Source organism: Cryphonectria parasitica (genome assembly GCF_011745365.1).
Source record: "Cryphonectria parasitica EP155 unplaced genomic scaffold M406scaffold_3, whole genome shotgun sequence".
Taxonomy (NCBI): Eukaryota; Fungi; Ascomycota; class Sordariomycetes; order Diaporthales; family Cryphonectriaceae; genus Cryphonectria; species Cryphonectria parasitica.
The window spans coordinates 630,122-645,989 of record NW_024468911.1 but is presented as its reverse complement, the minus strand read 5'-3'; the positions used below and the strand labels follow the sequence as shown (position 1 = coordinate 645,989).

The window sequence follows — 15,868 nt, the reverse complement described above, 5'->3', positions numbered from 1 at the left end:
GGGTTGCCGTGTGCCCTGCCGTGCTCCATCTTGTAAGGGAGTATGGCTCTGCAGACTTGCTATACTATAGTCGCACTGGATACCTCGTAATCCGCCCTGCAGGACGGGCACAAGGATCCGATGCTGTGGCTACCTGCAAGCTGCCCTAGTCAATCAAGTCGTCCAATCGAGGCTCATTTCTTCTCCAGACTAATCCATTGTGCAGAACCACCTGCAGGATACGCAGGAAGCCTGTGGCGCTGCACCACGCATCCTGTAGGCGGCGTAACACTGGTGATGGAGCCGGGGGTCTGAATAGGCGAGGATATTTTTAGTGGCCGGAAGGGGAGAATGCCCACTGCTGACAGTGCCCCAGCAAATTCACAGGGCAGTGTCAGACCCTGCTGTTACTACTGCTGTGTGTCGAGGCAATAATTTAGTGCTGCAGGCAGACAGAGGCTTCCTGCTCTCACTCAATCTCCTGGGGTGAGGTTCCTTGAGCAGCCTTACCAACGAAAGGGAGATGCAGGGCGAAGCAGCGTTCGAGCAACGATTTCAAGTCAAGTGATTTCGACTCAATACCAACTGCATTGTCAACCAACGCCTTTTTAGTTACCTGGCGGCTCTACAGACACAGGTATGATTGAGATCAGATCAGGGCCAGGCTTCACGGTTGTGTACCCTAGTGTCCCTCTTCTCCAAGCATCCATGGCGTCCATCTCATAGGAGCCATCTCCCCCAAGATCTCGTAAAGTAAGCAATAGGTTCAACCTCGGTGTGGTGTATTGCCCGATACAAACACACACACACACAACATACACAAAAACAAGGTTATCTCGTATTTCGGTGCCGATGGAAGTAGCCTTCGCTGCTGTTGTTCATTCGATCCAAGACCTATCCATGATTGGAGCGGGCAACGCGTGGGCGTCCTACCGTTGGTAAGCACTGCCTACTTGGTGGCTTACCGCTTGCATGGGTTTCTCCACCGGTCGTTGGCTACTCGAAGCCACCACCACCACTCACTACTGGGATCATCTACTATAGTACAGGAAGATAAATACGCCCCATGTAGGAACGTCCGATGTTCTCACCACCATCACGTTTCGAAGCCGGCCCCCGACTCTCAGCGTCTCCCCCCCCCCCCCACCCACCACCTCTTTGCCATCCCTCGTACTAACTGTGCTGTCCATTTTTTAAACCCTCATTGACCCACATTGACGGATTACGTATGTTGTTCAAGCTGATAGTCTGAGGGACGAAGGATCAGTATAGCTGATATACTCTGGATGAAACTTCCTTTCGGACCACCGTTTGTCAAATGCGAGCTAGATTGTCCGAGTCTACATCTTAATCATCTGTGCTGAAACAGTTTCCATCGTCGACCCATTGTATGCTGACTGCTCATACCTGCGCCCCTCGTTCCTTTCTCTGCCTCTCATGTCCGTATTATTATTGCTCAACCTCTAATCTAACGATGGTGTCAATAAATAAATATACATGGATGTTCCACATGCTGACCACATGTCAATGACTACCTCCAACAATCAGTGAGCCCTGAAGAGCAAAACATCCCTGCTGACCATCCTTATTTCCATAGCTGTCTTGGCATCAGACTGAGTCGCGAGATGTCTACGTGAGTTCTTCACGCTGCCTTGCTGGGTGCTGGTTGGGAGTGAGTTTCTTGGTGACAGTTCCACTATCATTAATAGTAAGAGACGCTCAATCCTTATTATGATGTTTCATTGGGTTCAATGTGGCCCTGCCTGTTCATTTCCTTGGATCGCGTGCTGATTGTCTGATTCAGGCCATGTGTGCTACGAGACCGCACCGTTGGCATGGGCGATAGTCTCGCAAGCCTTATTAGGACGGCTGGCATACTCGGCGATGACGTCCTGTTTACTTAAAGTATCTGGCCAGATGTGTACCAACTTAAAAAAAATATTCTATCGTTCAGGACAGCACCAATCTTTACAACAATATCTTGTGTGTCTCTTCTTCCGATGGTATGGGGGTGAAGTACAAGTCCAAGCATCGACAGCACATGCACGCCCTTTCGGGATCTGTCCAAATGTAGTTGGTATCTTCGGGTGGTCGTGAATTTCAAAACAAGTACTACATGGGCCACCACAAGCTTAGAATCCCTGTGTGTGTGTGTGTGTGGTTTTGTTTTTTCTTTGGGGGGGGGGGGGGGGGAAACTAATCCTGTCGGCATCTTTTGGCTGGTGTACCTTGTGGATGCCGCTCAAGTTTGTCTTTACCCCGTTTCCTCGCCTTTGGGATGATCTGGGCACCGTTGACAGACTTTCTTAGCTTCGAAGGGGTGAGTATCGTGACCGTCGTAATACCACTGCCATTGAAGATTCTGGGCTGCTTGGCCCGAACTCTCGCGGTTCGTCATCCCCTCGCGTAGCACCTTTGTCACCAAGGACACCCAGAGCATACGCCCGATGAGCGTTCTGCAATCTCGTCAACCAACCATTGGCCGCTGGCAGAATCGGAAATAGCAGGCCATCTCGGGTGTTCTTGTAGGCGGCCGGCAGCGTAGTTCTTGATGTCGTTCCGCGTCAACTCATGGATGTATATTTTGGGCTTTCTGCCGAAGGCCTCTTCGAATACGTTCCATAGTCTGCTTGACAGGCAAATTCTGATATGAGGAGATGCGGCCAGTTTACTTATTGTCCGATACTGTCCCTCCCCCCAAAAGAACAAACTCAAAAGAAGTATTAGCATTTATGCAACTTGAGAACCTGAGTAGGTGGATAAACAAGCAAGTAGCAGAATTGTGGACGAATCAGTCGGAAATGATCATCGTGGCCGCCTTCGTATCTATCCAAACCATCGATGGAAAAAACAAAAGTTGACCTCATTCTCGGTAACTTTCTCGGAGATCTTTCCCAAGGCCCCGTTCAATCTAGACAACGACCACAACTTATCATCCACGTGTGTGAACATTGATGTGATCCCCTATAGAGGGAAGGCAAGAGGACTTCTACTGTCCAGGTGACTCACTGCTACAGAGACTGAGTCTGAGTTGACAGGTACGGGTTCTCGTCGGGGAAGCCATTCAGGCGTCATGGTGGCTGACGAGAATTTGACCAGATGTGTTGATGGACTTACGCCACATATGCAGGAAGCAAGCATACGCAGGTCGAAGAGGACGTAACGTAGTCTAAGACCACGCGCGGCAATATCAAGGAGAGCTTGAGCATCGACTTGAAGCTTGCCAGGTTCGGGCAATCCTCGTCCTCCCCACTGATATTACCACTCTGCTATTCAACGCCTCCAGGACCTGTTCCTGAGCAGCGGCAACAAAGAACTTCCACTCGGTACGTACTGAGTTCCCGAGGCCACGTATGTGAGGCTCTGCTCCTGGCGTTGCTTCTCCGGACCCAGACCAAGACGGGTCGGGTCGAGGTTTTGACATGAAGTGGAAGGCTAGGAAAGAAGTGGCTTTTCTCCCCGCGCAGCATGCTTCTGCTTCGCCTGAAATGTAAGTAGCTTCAGGTGATGAAAACGGAACTAGCTGGCATCACATAGCAACGTCGGTGGTTGTTCCCGCTCTTCCCGCTCCTTTGAGCATTTGAGTCTTAATAAGATACGGATCTCGATCAAGTCACACTCGTCTCGAGGTAGAATTTCAAAGGCTGGTAGCTGACTGGACGGTTTCCTGTGCCGCAACGTCGATCTTGTCCCATGTTGTCGACTGTGATATCATTGTGAGGAGGCATGCGGCACACAGCAGAATTGGGGAAAATCAAAGACCTAGTGATCCTATATGAGAGCGGAACGCCCGTTGTACGTCGCGAAAAGCAGAACTAATCACCATCAAAGGAAGAAGAAGAAAACTTGAAGTAACAAGCAGAACACCAAACTGCTGAAAGAAATCATCTCATACATTTACACAACACAACACACAGATACTGAAGGAGAGACCCTCCCATTATCTCATCTCATTCAACCATGCCTACCGCTTCGGAAAAAGCCAAGGCCAAACTTCAGGCCGTTCTCGACGCCGATAGACAGGACCGCAGCAGTGAGTTATTCCTCATGTTGGGGAAGGGAGAGAGAGAGAGTGTGTGTGTGTGTGTCGTTCTGCAGACGTGCTAATCAGAGCTTCCCCCGTCTCTCACCAGATCGCAACAACCGCATCGCTACGACGCGTTATCCTGCCGGTGGTTCAGAGGTGACAAATAGGATGGACTATCCAAATCGTCGTGGTAGCACTGGTGGTCTGAGGGGGGCAATCAAGGACATGTTGAACCGTCCTGCTTATTGACGAGGATTGGAATTGGTTCATGACGTGCCTTGAAAGGTAGCTCGCAACAGTGGGAGGGAGGGCGCTCAGATTTTTCGATGGCGTTTTTTTGCTTGTTCTTTGTTTCCCTCCTCCTTTTTTCAGATTGACTGATACGGTATCAAAAGTGATGTATGTTGTGATTGCATTCATGCACATGTAAACTTATATGATGAGTCCCCAGGCGATCTTGGGTACCTCGCAAGCAGCGTGCCCTCCAAAAAGTACCAATCAGATCAGATACATAAATGAACAAACAATACCACCCCTATCCGCCTACTGAGGATCATGACAGACAGCCTCGATATTGTTGCCAGCAGGATCAATCACAAACGCTCCGTAGTAATTAGCATGATAATGACTCCTCAGCCCAGGCTTCCCGTTGTCCTTCCCGCCAGCCTTGATGGCCGCTTCATACCATGTATCCACAGCCGCGCGATCTGTGTTTTGACCAGTCAGCCCGGAAAGTCTATAGGAGAGTTGAGTGTGTCCGAGCCATGAAATAATCAACGAACCTTTGCAGCGGAATGCATGGTGAGTCTTGGGGGTCTTCTCTGGCTTGGAAATGATCCACCAGTCCGTATGCATTTGGTGGTGTTGCATGCCGCGGTCGCCGAAACCGACGTATTCGCCGTTGGGGCCGAAGACTAGGAGCTTCTCGTAGCCAATGGGTTTGAGAACTTCTTCGTAGAAGGCCACAGTGGCTTTGTGGTCCTCTGCGGCAACGCACATCTGTGTGTGATCGATCATCTTGGCTAGCTGATTTGGTGATGGACAGAAGAGTAATTGTGTTTTGAGTTTTGTAATGCAATTATTGTGAACTTCGAAGCTGGATTGAATGAATATTTTCTTCTTCTTTTTACTGATAAACTTCTCAATTAAACCCAGACACGGTGAGCGCGGTCACTCGATTAATATAATAATCTCAGCACCGTCCCCTTTCGAGCCTCATGTTCATATGCTCGACGCTGTTGACACAATAATAGCAGCCCTAGCTGAGATTCTTCCCACAAGGCCGACTGTCCCCGGGCCAAATCCCATCCGTCTTGGTGGTGAGTACTGAGCGCGGCCCAAAATCCCAAGGCGGACGGATCTGCTCGGCCTGCCACAAATGTCCGGATAGGCCCCGGAGGACAATTGACCCGATGCGCTTTTTGGGAGGAGGGGGCTTGCAGCGTCTTGGCAAAGGATCAGTGGAGGCTTAAACATAACAAAAGTCTAGACAGTTTACCATAAAGCTCGAGGCCTACTTTGTAAGTAAATTGACAGACTACGACGAATAGACGCTCAATTTCGAGTTGCTTGCGTTGAACGGGCCGGTGACGGTGGCGAGGCAATACCATCATGCTCGAGCTAACATCTTCGAATGCAACCCCCTCCTCAGGTTCTCGGAACGTATACATACCCTAGTAGTATGTCGATCCGAAAAATAGCACACCTGACCCCTTCACCGCAGTCACACTTTTGAAGCCAGCATTGTAGACCAGCGCCAGGCCCTTGGGTGCTATGCTCCACCCCCTGCTGAAGTGACATGAACGGGATCCATCTCCTCATGCATATTATCCCTTATATTACCGAACTTTGTTCGGTAAAGTCCAAACTGGCAGCATACCTCGGTTGCAACGCCCTCACCTGCGAGTAGTAGTGGAACATCGCCAGATGTCCGCATAACACCATTGCCGAGAGACCGTGAGCCCAGAACGACAACACACACACACACACACACACACACACCCCTTTCTCCAATCACTAGGGGTTTTGTCTCCTCGCAAACATGACGGACACCGACAAAGCAGGAGAAGGCTGTCGCTATACGCAGTTCGCCTGTATTGGCACTGGCTTCTCAGGGATTGGCCTCGGCGCAACCCTCAAGCGATGGTACGACATCAGCGACGTGCAGTTCTTCGAGCGCCACCAAGATCTCGGTGGTACCTGGTTCGCGAACCGTTACCCAGGCTGCGCATGCGACATCCCCAGCGCTTTATTTTCTCTCTCCTACGAGCCGAACCCGGACTGGTCGAGGGTCCTGCCGCCATCAGTCGAGCTGTGGGAGTACCTGGACCGTGTCGCAGCCAAATATGACTTGCGTCCCCGCATGACGTTCCGCGCGGAGGTGAAGAAGGCGGAGTGGATTGAAGAGAGGGCCAGATGGCGACTGACCGTGGAGAGGTTGGAGAACGGAGACGAGTTCCTCCATGAGTGCCAGTTCTTGTTCGGCGCGACGGGGCAGCTGGTGCGCCCAAAGAAGCTGGACGTCCCAGGTTTGGAAAGCTTCGAGGGCCGCGTCTCTCATAGCGCGGAATGGCCAGAGGATTTGGACCTGACAGGAAAACGAGTCGTGGTCTTTGGGAACGGTTGCACAGGCGCACAGGTCGTGCCGGCTATTGTGGGCCAGACGAAGCATCTGACGCACATCGTCCGGACCAAGCATTGGATCCTCCCAGGCGTCGATCAGGCGATCGATGACAACACCCGGGCGATCTTGAAGAACCCCATCATGGGCAGGCTTTCACGCTTCGCTATCTTCGCGTTTGCCGAAGATCAGCTGAGGTATTTCTATACGAACTGGGACGGGAACCGATACCGCAAGAAAGTGACGAAGCAGGCCGAAGACTATATGCGCAAGATGGCGCCAGCCAAGTATCATGACATGCTGATCCCGGACTTCGAGGTCGGATGCAGGAGAAGGATCTTTGACCCGGGCTATCTGGCGTCTCTTCACGCAGAGAACCTCGAGTTGACGGATACCGCAGTGGAAAAGATCGTGGCCGAGGGCGTGAGGCTAGTAGATGGGCGACTCATCGAAGCGGATGTCATCGTCGCCTGCAATGGATTTGAGACGGAAGACTTCATGTCTCCCATGGAGGTCATCGGTGTCAATGGAGAGACGATCAAGGACCACTGGGCAAAGTTTGCTGGTCGGCCCGAGGCGTATAACTGTTCTGTTATGAGTGGATTCCCCAACTTCTTTGCTATCCTGGGTAAGTCGGCGCAGGCCCTGTGTGGCCGCTTGAAATTCGTCTGAGGACACTGGGCCAAGGCTGACAACTTTGCCGTTCAGGACCCAACTCCCTAACTGGTCACACATCAGCCATCATGGCCTCAGAAAACTCCATCAACTATGCCCTCAGGGTGATCAAGCCGCTGTTGGATGGCCAAGGCACCACAGCAGAGCTGTCGTTTGACGCGGAGCAGAAGTATGTGTATAAGATGCAGGACGCCCTATCCAAGACAGTGCTAGCAACTGGATGTGGAAGCTGGTACGTCTCGAAGCTGGACAATGGTAAAGAGTGGAATATGGCAGTCTATCCTTGGACACAAGGCCATTATTGGTGGCGTAGCTTGTTCCCAGTGTGGAGAGACTGGCAGTTCAGAGTAAGTGGTACTCCCCCAACGGCCTTCTTCCAAGTGACGTTAGTAGCGTTGCATGTTTACTAATGGTCGTAATTAGGGGCAAGCCCATAAGAGGCGCAAATCAATCCTTGGGCGGCTGTTGTTATCGATGGGTCTGACAGCAGTCCTGGTCTGGCTTTCCTTCTCTCTTCGAGCCGGTCGTCGTGTTGGACTCGGGCCCGTTCGGGACGGTCTTCGGAAGAATCTTCGTCTCCTCCAGGGCCTTCTTGCCAGACAAAAGCTAGTGGGTAATCGTGGCTCATGAAGGACTTGAATATGTTATTCAGCATCTCGAGACATGACTTCTTCCACCGCCAACAGGGCGAATGATAGCCTGTTTGGCGGATAGGCGTCATGAGATGGGTGAGATGGTGGACTGTCTGTCTGGTAGATTCCAGTAGAAAACGAACGACTCTAATAAATCGCAGCGTGGAGAAAAGCTGTTTGGGGGCAAGTTGCACTGAACGAGATGGCTGCTTCATCATATCATCGTGTCAAGAAGTGACCATATTGAGGTGGAAAAAGAATGACGCATTGGTAGTAGCTTCTATTTGATTGAGCAATCAATTATGTTTAGTGCAGAGACTATTCTCATCTCGTCTAGCAGGAAGTTATGGCCACTGGAAAGCGCAACCACCAAGGGTCAAGGATGCTCATGCGGGAAATCCTCAGGTTCAGTTTCTACCAAAAGATTGGGAGGGCGGGGATATGCAAGGATTGTACCATGATATCTATAGTCAAATCACTGACCGCTTTCCATACATGGATTAGCGTGGCTTGATATAGAGACGGCAGAACATTTACAAAGAGAAGAAAAATATTGGAACCTTGGCTTTTTCGCCTGCAGCTTGGTACAAACCACTGGCGAAATTCTTTCATTAAGAAGGTCGCCTTGTTCTCAAATTGACTGCCCCAAGTACACATCATCAAGATGTCTTCCAAACAGAAAACCAAAGCCAAGGGGCGAGATGGTGCCCCCTCAGCGAAAATCACCGACGCGCGCTTCGCCAGCTTCGAGACCGACCCTCGTTATGCCCTCCCCTCCAAGCGCAAGACCAAGACCACCATCGACAAGCGTTTCTCGCGCATGCTCAAGGATGACGATTTCACCTCGACTGCAAAGACCGACCGCTACGGCCGCAAGATCAAGTCCGACTCCAAGAGGAAGGCGTTGCAGAGGCTGTATCAAGAGGAGGATGAAGATGAACAAGCAGAGGAGAACGCCGAGGATGATGACGATGACGACGTAGAGGTCGAGGCAGACGACGTGGTCAGGCGGGAGCTAGAGAAGGCCAAGACAAAATATGATCCTGCGAGAGGCGGCGGCTTCTCCTCGTCCGAATCTGACTCTGATTCAAGTGAAGACGAGGACGACGATGACGACTCGGAAGAGGAGGTTGATAACGCACCAGATATGCAGCAATACCGGACCCAGCAGGCCGAGGTCGAAACCGGTGAAATCACAAATCGCATAGCTATCGTCAACCTCGACTGGGACAACATCAAGTCCGTCGACTTGATGGCTCTGTGCAATAGCTTCGTCCCACTCGGCGGGCGTATAGAGAAAGTCTCCATCTATCCCTCTGAGTTTGGTAAGGAGAGAATGCAGCGCGAAGAGCTAGAGGGGCCGCCCAAGGAGATTTTCAAGAAGAGCAGCGGCGATGAGGACGACGAAACTTCCGAAGACGACGAGGAGGAGCCGGAAGACGATGGCGAGGACAGTGACGAGGAGGCCAAGAACGACCTTTTCAAGGAGGAGAACGACGAGGATTTCGACAGCGATGCACTGCGGACCTATCAGCTGGACAGGCTCCGGTATTACTACGCAGTCATGATCTGCTCAGATAAGAACACTGCGCAGAAGATCTACGAGGAAACAGACGGTTCGGAATACCTGTCGTCGTCCAATTTCCTCGACTTACGATTTGTGCCGGACGACGTCACGTTCGACGACGAACCTCGGGATGAATGCAAGAGCGTGCCCAAAAACTACAAGCCTGTCGAATTTGTGACGGATGCCCTGCAGCATTCCAAGGTCAAGCTGACCTGGGACATGCACCCAGAGGATACCAACCGCAAAGAGATTATGAAAAATGCATTCAGTGGCAGCAGGGATGGCATTGCGGAGAATGACATCAAAGCATACCTAGCCAGTGGCAGCGAGGACGAGGAGGATGAGGAAGAAGACGGAGAGGGCGTGGTGGGCGCCTCCGATGCCCCAAAATTGAGCAAGAAGGAACTTGCTCGCAAGAAGATGCGAGAGGCACTCGGCTTTAAGGACGAGCCTTCGGGCAAGTCATCCAAGTCAGGCGGTCCTGTAGGAGACATGCAGATCACATTCACTTCAGCACTTACCGAGGATACGCGCAAGAAGGCGCCGGGAGAGGAAACGACCGCAGAGAAATACATCCGCAAGGAGCGTGAGAGGAAGGCTAAGCGGAAAGAGCAAGCCCTAGCAAACAGACAAGGCGCCAAGACAGAAAGCGAAGAGGGGCCTCAGGAAGATCTTGGCTTCGACGATCCATTCTTCACAGCCGAAGAGCCCGAGAAGAAGTCAAAATCTGCCATGAACAAGGAAGAACGGCGGAAGAAGCGCGAGGCAAGGGAGGCCGAGGAGAAGCAGAATGCAGAGGAGAAGGCCCAGTTGCAACTCCTCATGGCAGACAACCCTGACGAGGGGGCTGGCCACCTGGACCACTTCGACATGAACGAGATCCTGAAGGCCGAGAAGAACAAGAAGAAGAAGGGCAAGAAGGGCAGGAAGGACACAGAAACCGCGGCCGACCTGCAGGATGACTTCCGGATGGATGTCCATAACGACCGCTTCAAGGCTGTCTTTGAGGATCATGAGTTTGCCATTGATCCATCCAACCCTAAGTTCAAAGGTACCGTAGGCATGAAGAGCATGTTGGAGGAGGGCAGGAGGAAGCGGAAGCACGGCGGTGATGAGGCGGGCAGCGAGAGGCGAAGAGATCAGAAGTCGAAAAAGGTGAAAGCTGGTGGTGGAGGCGATGATTTGAGCAGTCTCGTCAGCTCGATCAAGAAGAAGTCTGGAAGTAGAAAATAGTCAAACTATAGTCTGGAGGCATATATTCTCTCGAATAACACGATACCCAATGAGCCCTCCATACGCGTGTGGTTAATCCTATCCGGTAAGTGAGTGAACCATGGACCGTGTTCTGTTTTTGTTTGCGAGACAATACACGAAGGTATCTGTTTGACCATTTCTGACAGTTTCAAAGTTGTCGTCCTCCACAAACCCGAGGTTGAGCAGTTTCGAGTGAAGCCTTCACACACCCGTACCTAGGCGCCATGCAACCGTGGCTGGCTACGTGTTGGCTGCAGGAGGCCTACCAGGCAATTTGCGACACCGACCGCCTAACGTTCACCACAGTCTCAAGCTATTCCTTACTTCTACCCCGCCCGAACCGTCACGCAATTTCCTTCTTCTTCTTTCTTTTCCTTTACTCAACCGTCGTCAAATCAGACCACCTCATACATTCATCTGCCCAACTGTACACCCAAGGCAGCCCTTCCCAGTACGAATCATCAACGAATCAACCATGAGCAAGGCAACGCACGCGATTCTCGTCGCCTTGAAGCGCGTCAAAAAGGCGATCCTCGCAAGCCTCGTAGGCGTCGTGAAAAATGGCAAGAAGATTGCCAACGCGGCGTGCCGTGCTGCCCGCCAGGCAAGCCTCCCTTACGATCACAACCCCCCACCCCCTCTCCCCCAAATGTGAAAGGCAACCACGCCAGATATTGTACTGATTAGCCGACGAAATACGTAGATGGCAAAGCGGGTCGCGGCCAATCCATGCACCACAATTGGAGCAGTGGTCGGCGTCGGGGCCGTCGTCTTCATCATTGCTCCGATGGCTGCTGCTGCGCCTGTCCTGGCGGCTGCTGGCTTCAGCAACGCAGGCCCCGTCGCCGGTACGTGTGGCTTCTTCTCCCTCTGGGATTTTTCTTGCATGGATGCTGATGCTGGAATTATCGAGAGCAGGCTCGCTCGCTGCGGGCGTCCAGGCGGGCATCGGCAACGTGGCAGCTGGAAGCACCTTCGCCGTCGTCCAGAGCGCCGCCATGGGAGGAGCTGGAGCTGCGACGGTTGCTGGTGCTGTCCAGGCCGTCGGTGCTGGTGTTCTAGCGGCTGCAGTCAGTGTTCTGGGCTGGATGAAGTCCAAGTTTTGAGGGGCCGGCAAGAATTGGGTCGGCGTTTCCTGGTGTGGTGGCGGACCAGGCATTTGCACTTTTCATTGTAGCTCATCACGTGGTGAGGCTTCAGTACGACTGAATTGCAATGATTATGCTTTTGCTTTGTTTTGTGGTTCTCCAAATGACAACTCTCTCGTCCCCTGTCAATGATCTGCGAGGAAAGAACGAGTAATATGCCCTTCTCTGTGGAGAATGCTCGCGGACAACATTCAGAGTGAAGCAGGACAATTTGTTCATGATTAGAAACAGCTCTTGTAGATATGGAGGCGTATGGATCTGGATCAAGGATATCCACCAGATTATTGCCAACAATGAAGACAAAAAGATCAACAGAGATGATTGACTATCAAGCGAAGACGTCAGCGCGTAGGGATGGTTCGATGTAGTAGTTTATATATGTAGAGCAAGGGCCTCTTTTGGCTCTGTGTAGACGTGTTACACAGGCTAGATCGTGCTATTTAAGGGGATCTTATATATATATATATATATATATATATATATTCTTGTCAAGATGACTCTCTGGGCATTATGCACGTGACGAAAAGTTTCGGTGTGCTCATCCTGCCCCCTTGGGCCATTGGTCAAACCCACGTTCTCTTCTTGGTCAGTGGCAGAGCAGTCTGTTTCTGTACCAGTCGGGTTGGTGTGCCTGGATTGATCGCGTTGTGTATGTCCTGCTACTGTTGGGGAGGTGTGAAAAGTACTCCAACGCCTTAAGAATCTGTGTATATACCACGTCTCGCATGTGGTCGTAATGGGCTCGGCGTTTCAACACTCGGAGAATTCGATGAGCGGGACGACGCTAGAGCGACGACGATGCTTGCATACTACACTAGTAGCATGCAGCACAGAGTAGGATCGCGCCGTCCCTGCTTTGGCAGTCCGTACTCTTGAACCAAAGTAGTCTTGAATGCCATCAACGGGCCGTGCCGGGATAGCCAGGCGTCGGTCCTACTGTAGTGTTTATATTGTAGGTAGAGAAAGTAGAAGAGGAGACGGGAGGAGTCAGTCGAGATGCTGTAAAGGAAGAGGATGGGGACGAGAAGGGAATTGAGGGGAGCAAGGGGCCCAACATTGTAGGTTGACGGTAAAATTCAAATTGATGCCGTTGCAATCCATGTTGTAAGTAATTAGGTACTATAGTACATGCATGCATGCATGCTGTAATGAACTTGTGAGTGAGTGGTGGGAGCACCAGAACGATCGAGGGTGTACAGAGACATTTGGTACTGTGCTGTACTACAATAGGCATACTTGCCTAGTACTGTGGATAAGTGCTGTATACGGAATAAAATACCGCCAATGCAGGAGTAGCACACTTGAGTGACGATGGAACAAAATATTGTAATTGACGTCTGAAGTGGCTGCTGATGCTGAGTCAGACAGAAAGCCACGAAGGCTTATCGTCACCTGTGGAGCGTCTGTGGAACCTGCCCTGGAAGCCTGCAAGTAGCCGCTGTGTCGGGCGCCACAAATCAAGAAACAAGGCCTCAGCTCTCTGTGGCCAGACCAAACATGACATCACCCAGCATGGCCAGTGGGATCCACCAACCTCTTTTCCTTCTCCTCCTTCATCTTGTTCAGCAGCGCTGGGATCCAGCCCACACAATTCCATAGCACACACCTATAACGCAACTCCGATCCCATCGGAAGAGGAGGGCTCCGCCAGCATGTCACTCTCACTATCACTTGCGCTACCTCCCGTGCAGGAGATTCCTCATCATATGGCTTATCTACCCCTGCTGCTGCTGGTTTGAACCCGAAACACTGACCGCAATCTGGGTCGCAGTCTCATCCTCTCCCTTTGCATAATTCTTTCTTTCTTCTTTTTTTTTCTTTCTTTTTCCATCCTTCCTCGTTCTCTGCTTTACAGCATTGCTTGTTGCCATGGCCTTGGAACCTGCAGGCCCATCTGGCGGGGAGCCGTACTCTGGTTCCCCTGGTGCCCATCAGATGTCGCACTTGACCCCTTCAAGAAGTGCTCCTCAGAATTCCCAGAATGCCAATGCAGAACGACCTCCAGCCGTCTCGAGACTTCGTCCAGGACCCAATGGAGGCAGTGGTGGCCGCACGGTCAACCGTCAACAGTCGTCCATCGGTCTGCGAAGACTCGGTACGCGCCCGTCTCGCCTTGGAATGGCACGCGTCGCGAATGACTGGCAACAACAGCAGCAACAACAACAACAGTCCCCGTCTCAAGACCAAGGGCGACAGACGGCCAGTCGTGATGCGGATGGGCGCAGAAGATCTTCTTCAGAGCCTGACAGACCGACATGGCTTACACAGCAGCCTCATGGCGGCGGCGCTGCTCCACCTCAGCTCCCCGCCGTGCCAGAGGCTCCAGAGGCTGCCAAGGCAAGGGGACGGAGGCCGTCTTGGCTTCCACGCCTGCCAACGAGACATCAGCAACAATCGCAGCAGCAACAGCAGACCCAACAACAGCCACACTCCAAGGTCGCTGCCGACCAGGAGTCCGTGTACGACTCAAGAATCGTCGATCTTCTCGACGTTGTCGATCCAGAGGTCTCCACTCTGACGTCCATCACCAACCTCCAGAACTCACTGTTCATACCAAGTCTCGGCCGATGGGTCAACCGCCGACCAACATACAATGTCTCTGCCTGGGGGCCGCCGCCCGTGCCTGGAGATTTCCCAGAGTCGCTTGCGAGCATTGCGGAGCATCAGTCGCACCCCACAGATCAGGAACAACGGCCCTCTGCTGGCCGCGCGTATAGCATCACGTCCGAAATCGAGGACACTCACTATGCCGTTCTTCCCCACGGCGCCTCGCTTGAGGGCTGGACCAAGGAGGAGGTCGACCAGCTGAACGACCACGTCCGCCACATGCTTCACTCCCGCCGGTCCAAATTCAAACGTGGCTTGAAAGGTTTCGGCAGTTACGTCCGTCGGCCGCTGGGATTCTTCGTCACCCTTTACGCCACACTCATCACGCTTTTTGGTCTAGCCTGGGTTTTGTTTCTGATCGGCTGGATCAACGTGGGGGGAAAGCAGCTCTATCTAATCAACATCATCGACTACACTCTGGTGGCGCTCTTCGCCATCGTCGGCGACGGCTTGGCACCCTTCCGCGCCGTCGACACATATCACATGATCTTCATCGCCCACTACCGTAAGCACCACCCTGCTGCCTACTGACACTTCTCTACCTTGTGACAAAAGACTGACAGCAATTTTTAGACCGTGTGAGCTGGAAGCTGCGCGAGAAGCTCCTCTTGCCGGAGCTGCGTGACCATAATGACCTGCCCACCGAGGCTGTGCTGCCCGACCTCGAGTCCGCGCCCGACACGGCTAGCATCCGCTCGCTGGCGCCCGGCGAGGAGTTCTCGGTGCTCAATCCGAAGCAGCAGGAGAGGCTCACCCACCACTCCGAGAAATACGCCAAGTCACACACCTTCTATCGCCCACACGAGACGGAGACCCACTACGCCTTTCCCCTGAAGCTCCTAGTCGCCATCACCGTACTGCTCGACCTGCACAGCTGTCTACAGATCTCGCTGGGCTCAGTCACGTACGGCATCAATTACCAGGACAGGCCTTTCGCCCTCACCACCGTCATCCTGTGTTGCTCTATCACCGCCAACGCCACCGCAGGACTGTTGATCTGGATCGGGGACAAGCGCACGCGGAAGAAGGACGTCATTGAGAGGATGACGAGGCAGGAGCTGACCGAAGAGGCCATGCACAAGGTGAAGAAGCAGAACCAGAAGGAGGCCGAGAAGGCAGAGGCCAAAAAGGAGGAGGAGCAGGAGGGGGGAAGGAAGAGCATCTCAATGCCGAGACTAAGCCTGGACAAGCTGACAGGCACTGCCGGCAAGAAGGGGGGAGACAGCGCCGGGCCAAAGGAGGAGAAGCAAGTCATAAGCGAAGAAGGGGAGTAATGAGTTTTTGGACCTAATTTCTGTATGGGAATAAGGAGAAGTTCCCTGTGGTTGTCGTGCGTGGTATGCATAGCGTCTGTCGTTT

The 15,868-nt window shown here is 52.4% G+C and overlaps 6 protein-coding genes across 6 annotated transcripts; 5 read left to right on the top strand and 1 right to left on the bottom strand.

Annotated features, from left to right (window-relative positions):
- The first annotated feature begins 3,801 nt into the window (after window positions 1-3,801).
- M406DRAFT_355366 (uncharacterized protein) lies at window positions 3,802-4,539 on the top strand. Its single transcript, XM_040923150.1, has 3 exons — window positions 3,802-4,012; window positions 4,113-4,434; window positions 4,473-4,539. Exons 1-2 carry the CDS (start codon window positions 3,940-3,942, stop codon window positions 4,253-4,255), a joined length of 216 nt encoding a protein of 71 aa, XP_040777762.1. The 5' UTR covers window positions 3,802-3,939; the 3' UTR covers window positions 4,256-4,434; window positions 4,473-4,539.
- A 10-nt stretch (window positions 4,540-4,549) lies between these two features.
- Window positions 4,550-5,023, bottom strand: M406DRAFT_68986 (uncharacterized protein; the record flags this gene model as incomplete). Its single annotated transcript, XM_040925216.1, has 2 exons — window positions 4,550-4,713; window positions 4,789-5,023. The coding sequence occupies 2 exons, from the start codon at window positions 5,021-5,023 to the stop codon at window positions 4,550-4,552; spliced, it is 399 nt and encodes a 132-aa protein (XP_040777761.1).
- Window positions 5,024-6,047: 1,024 nt separating this feature from the next.
- M406DRAFT_252628 (monooxygenase) lies at window positions 6,048-7,711 on the top strand (the record flags this gene model as incomplete). Its single annotated transcript, XM_040916856.1, has 2 exons — window positions 6,048-7,254; window positions 7,335-7,711. 2 exons carry the CDS (start codon window positions 6,048-6,050, stop codon window positions 7,709-7,711), a joined length of 1,584 nt encoding a protein of 527 aa, XP_040777760.1.
- An 886-nt stretch (window positions 7,712-8,597) lies between these two features.
- Window positions 8,598-10,775, top strand: M406DRAFT_97667 (uncharacterized protein; the record flags this gene model as incomplete). The annotated part of the gene is made up of 2 exons (XM_040926371.1): window positions 8,598-10,655; window positions 10,688-10,775. The coding sequence occupies 2 exons, from the start codon at window positions 8,598-8,600 to the stop codon at window positions 10,724-10,726; spliced, it is 2,097 nt and encodes a 698-aa protein (XP_040777759.1). The 3' UTR covers window positions 10,727-10,775.
- A 454-nt stretch (window positions 10,776-11,229) lies between these two features.
- On the top strand, window positions 11,230-11,860 carry M406DRAFT_327914 (uncharacterized protein; the record flags this gene model as incomplete). The annotated part of the gene is made up of 3 exons (XM_040920266.1): window positions 11,230-11,344; window positions 11,504-11,602; window positions 11,673-11,860. 3 exons carry the CDS (start codon window positions 11,230-11,232, stop codon window positions 11,858-11,860), a joined length of 402 nt encoding a protein of 133 aa, XP_040777758.1.
- A 2,493-nt stretch (window positions 11,861-14,353) lies between these two features.
- On the top strand, window positions 14,354-15,642 carry M406DRAFT_230014 (uncharacterized protein; the record flags this gene model as incomplete). The annotated part of the gene is made up of 2 exons (XM_040915825.1): window positions 14,354-15,014; window positions 15,083-15,642. Coding segments are annotated over 2 exons (1,221 nt in total), but the record flags the coding sequence as incomplete, so codon positions are not given.
- Between the last annotated feature and the right edge of the window lie 226 nt (window positions 15,643-15,868).

What these genes read in the sequence shown, in the direction of transcription:
- M406DRAFT_355366 (XM_040923150.1), top strand. Translation starts at nt 3,940, where the DNA reads ATGCCTACCGCTTCGGAAAAAGCCAAGGCCAAACTTCAGGCCGTTCTC. An exon ending in CGATAGACAGGACCGCAGCA is followed by an intron (nt 4,013 to 4,112) that starts GTGAGTTATTCC and finishes GTCTCTCACCAG; the next exon opens with ATCGCAACAACCGCATCGCT.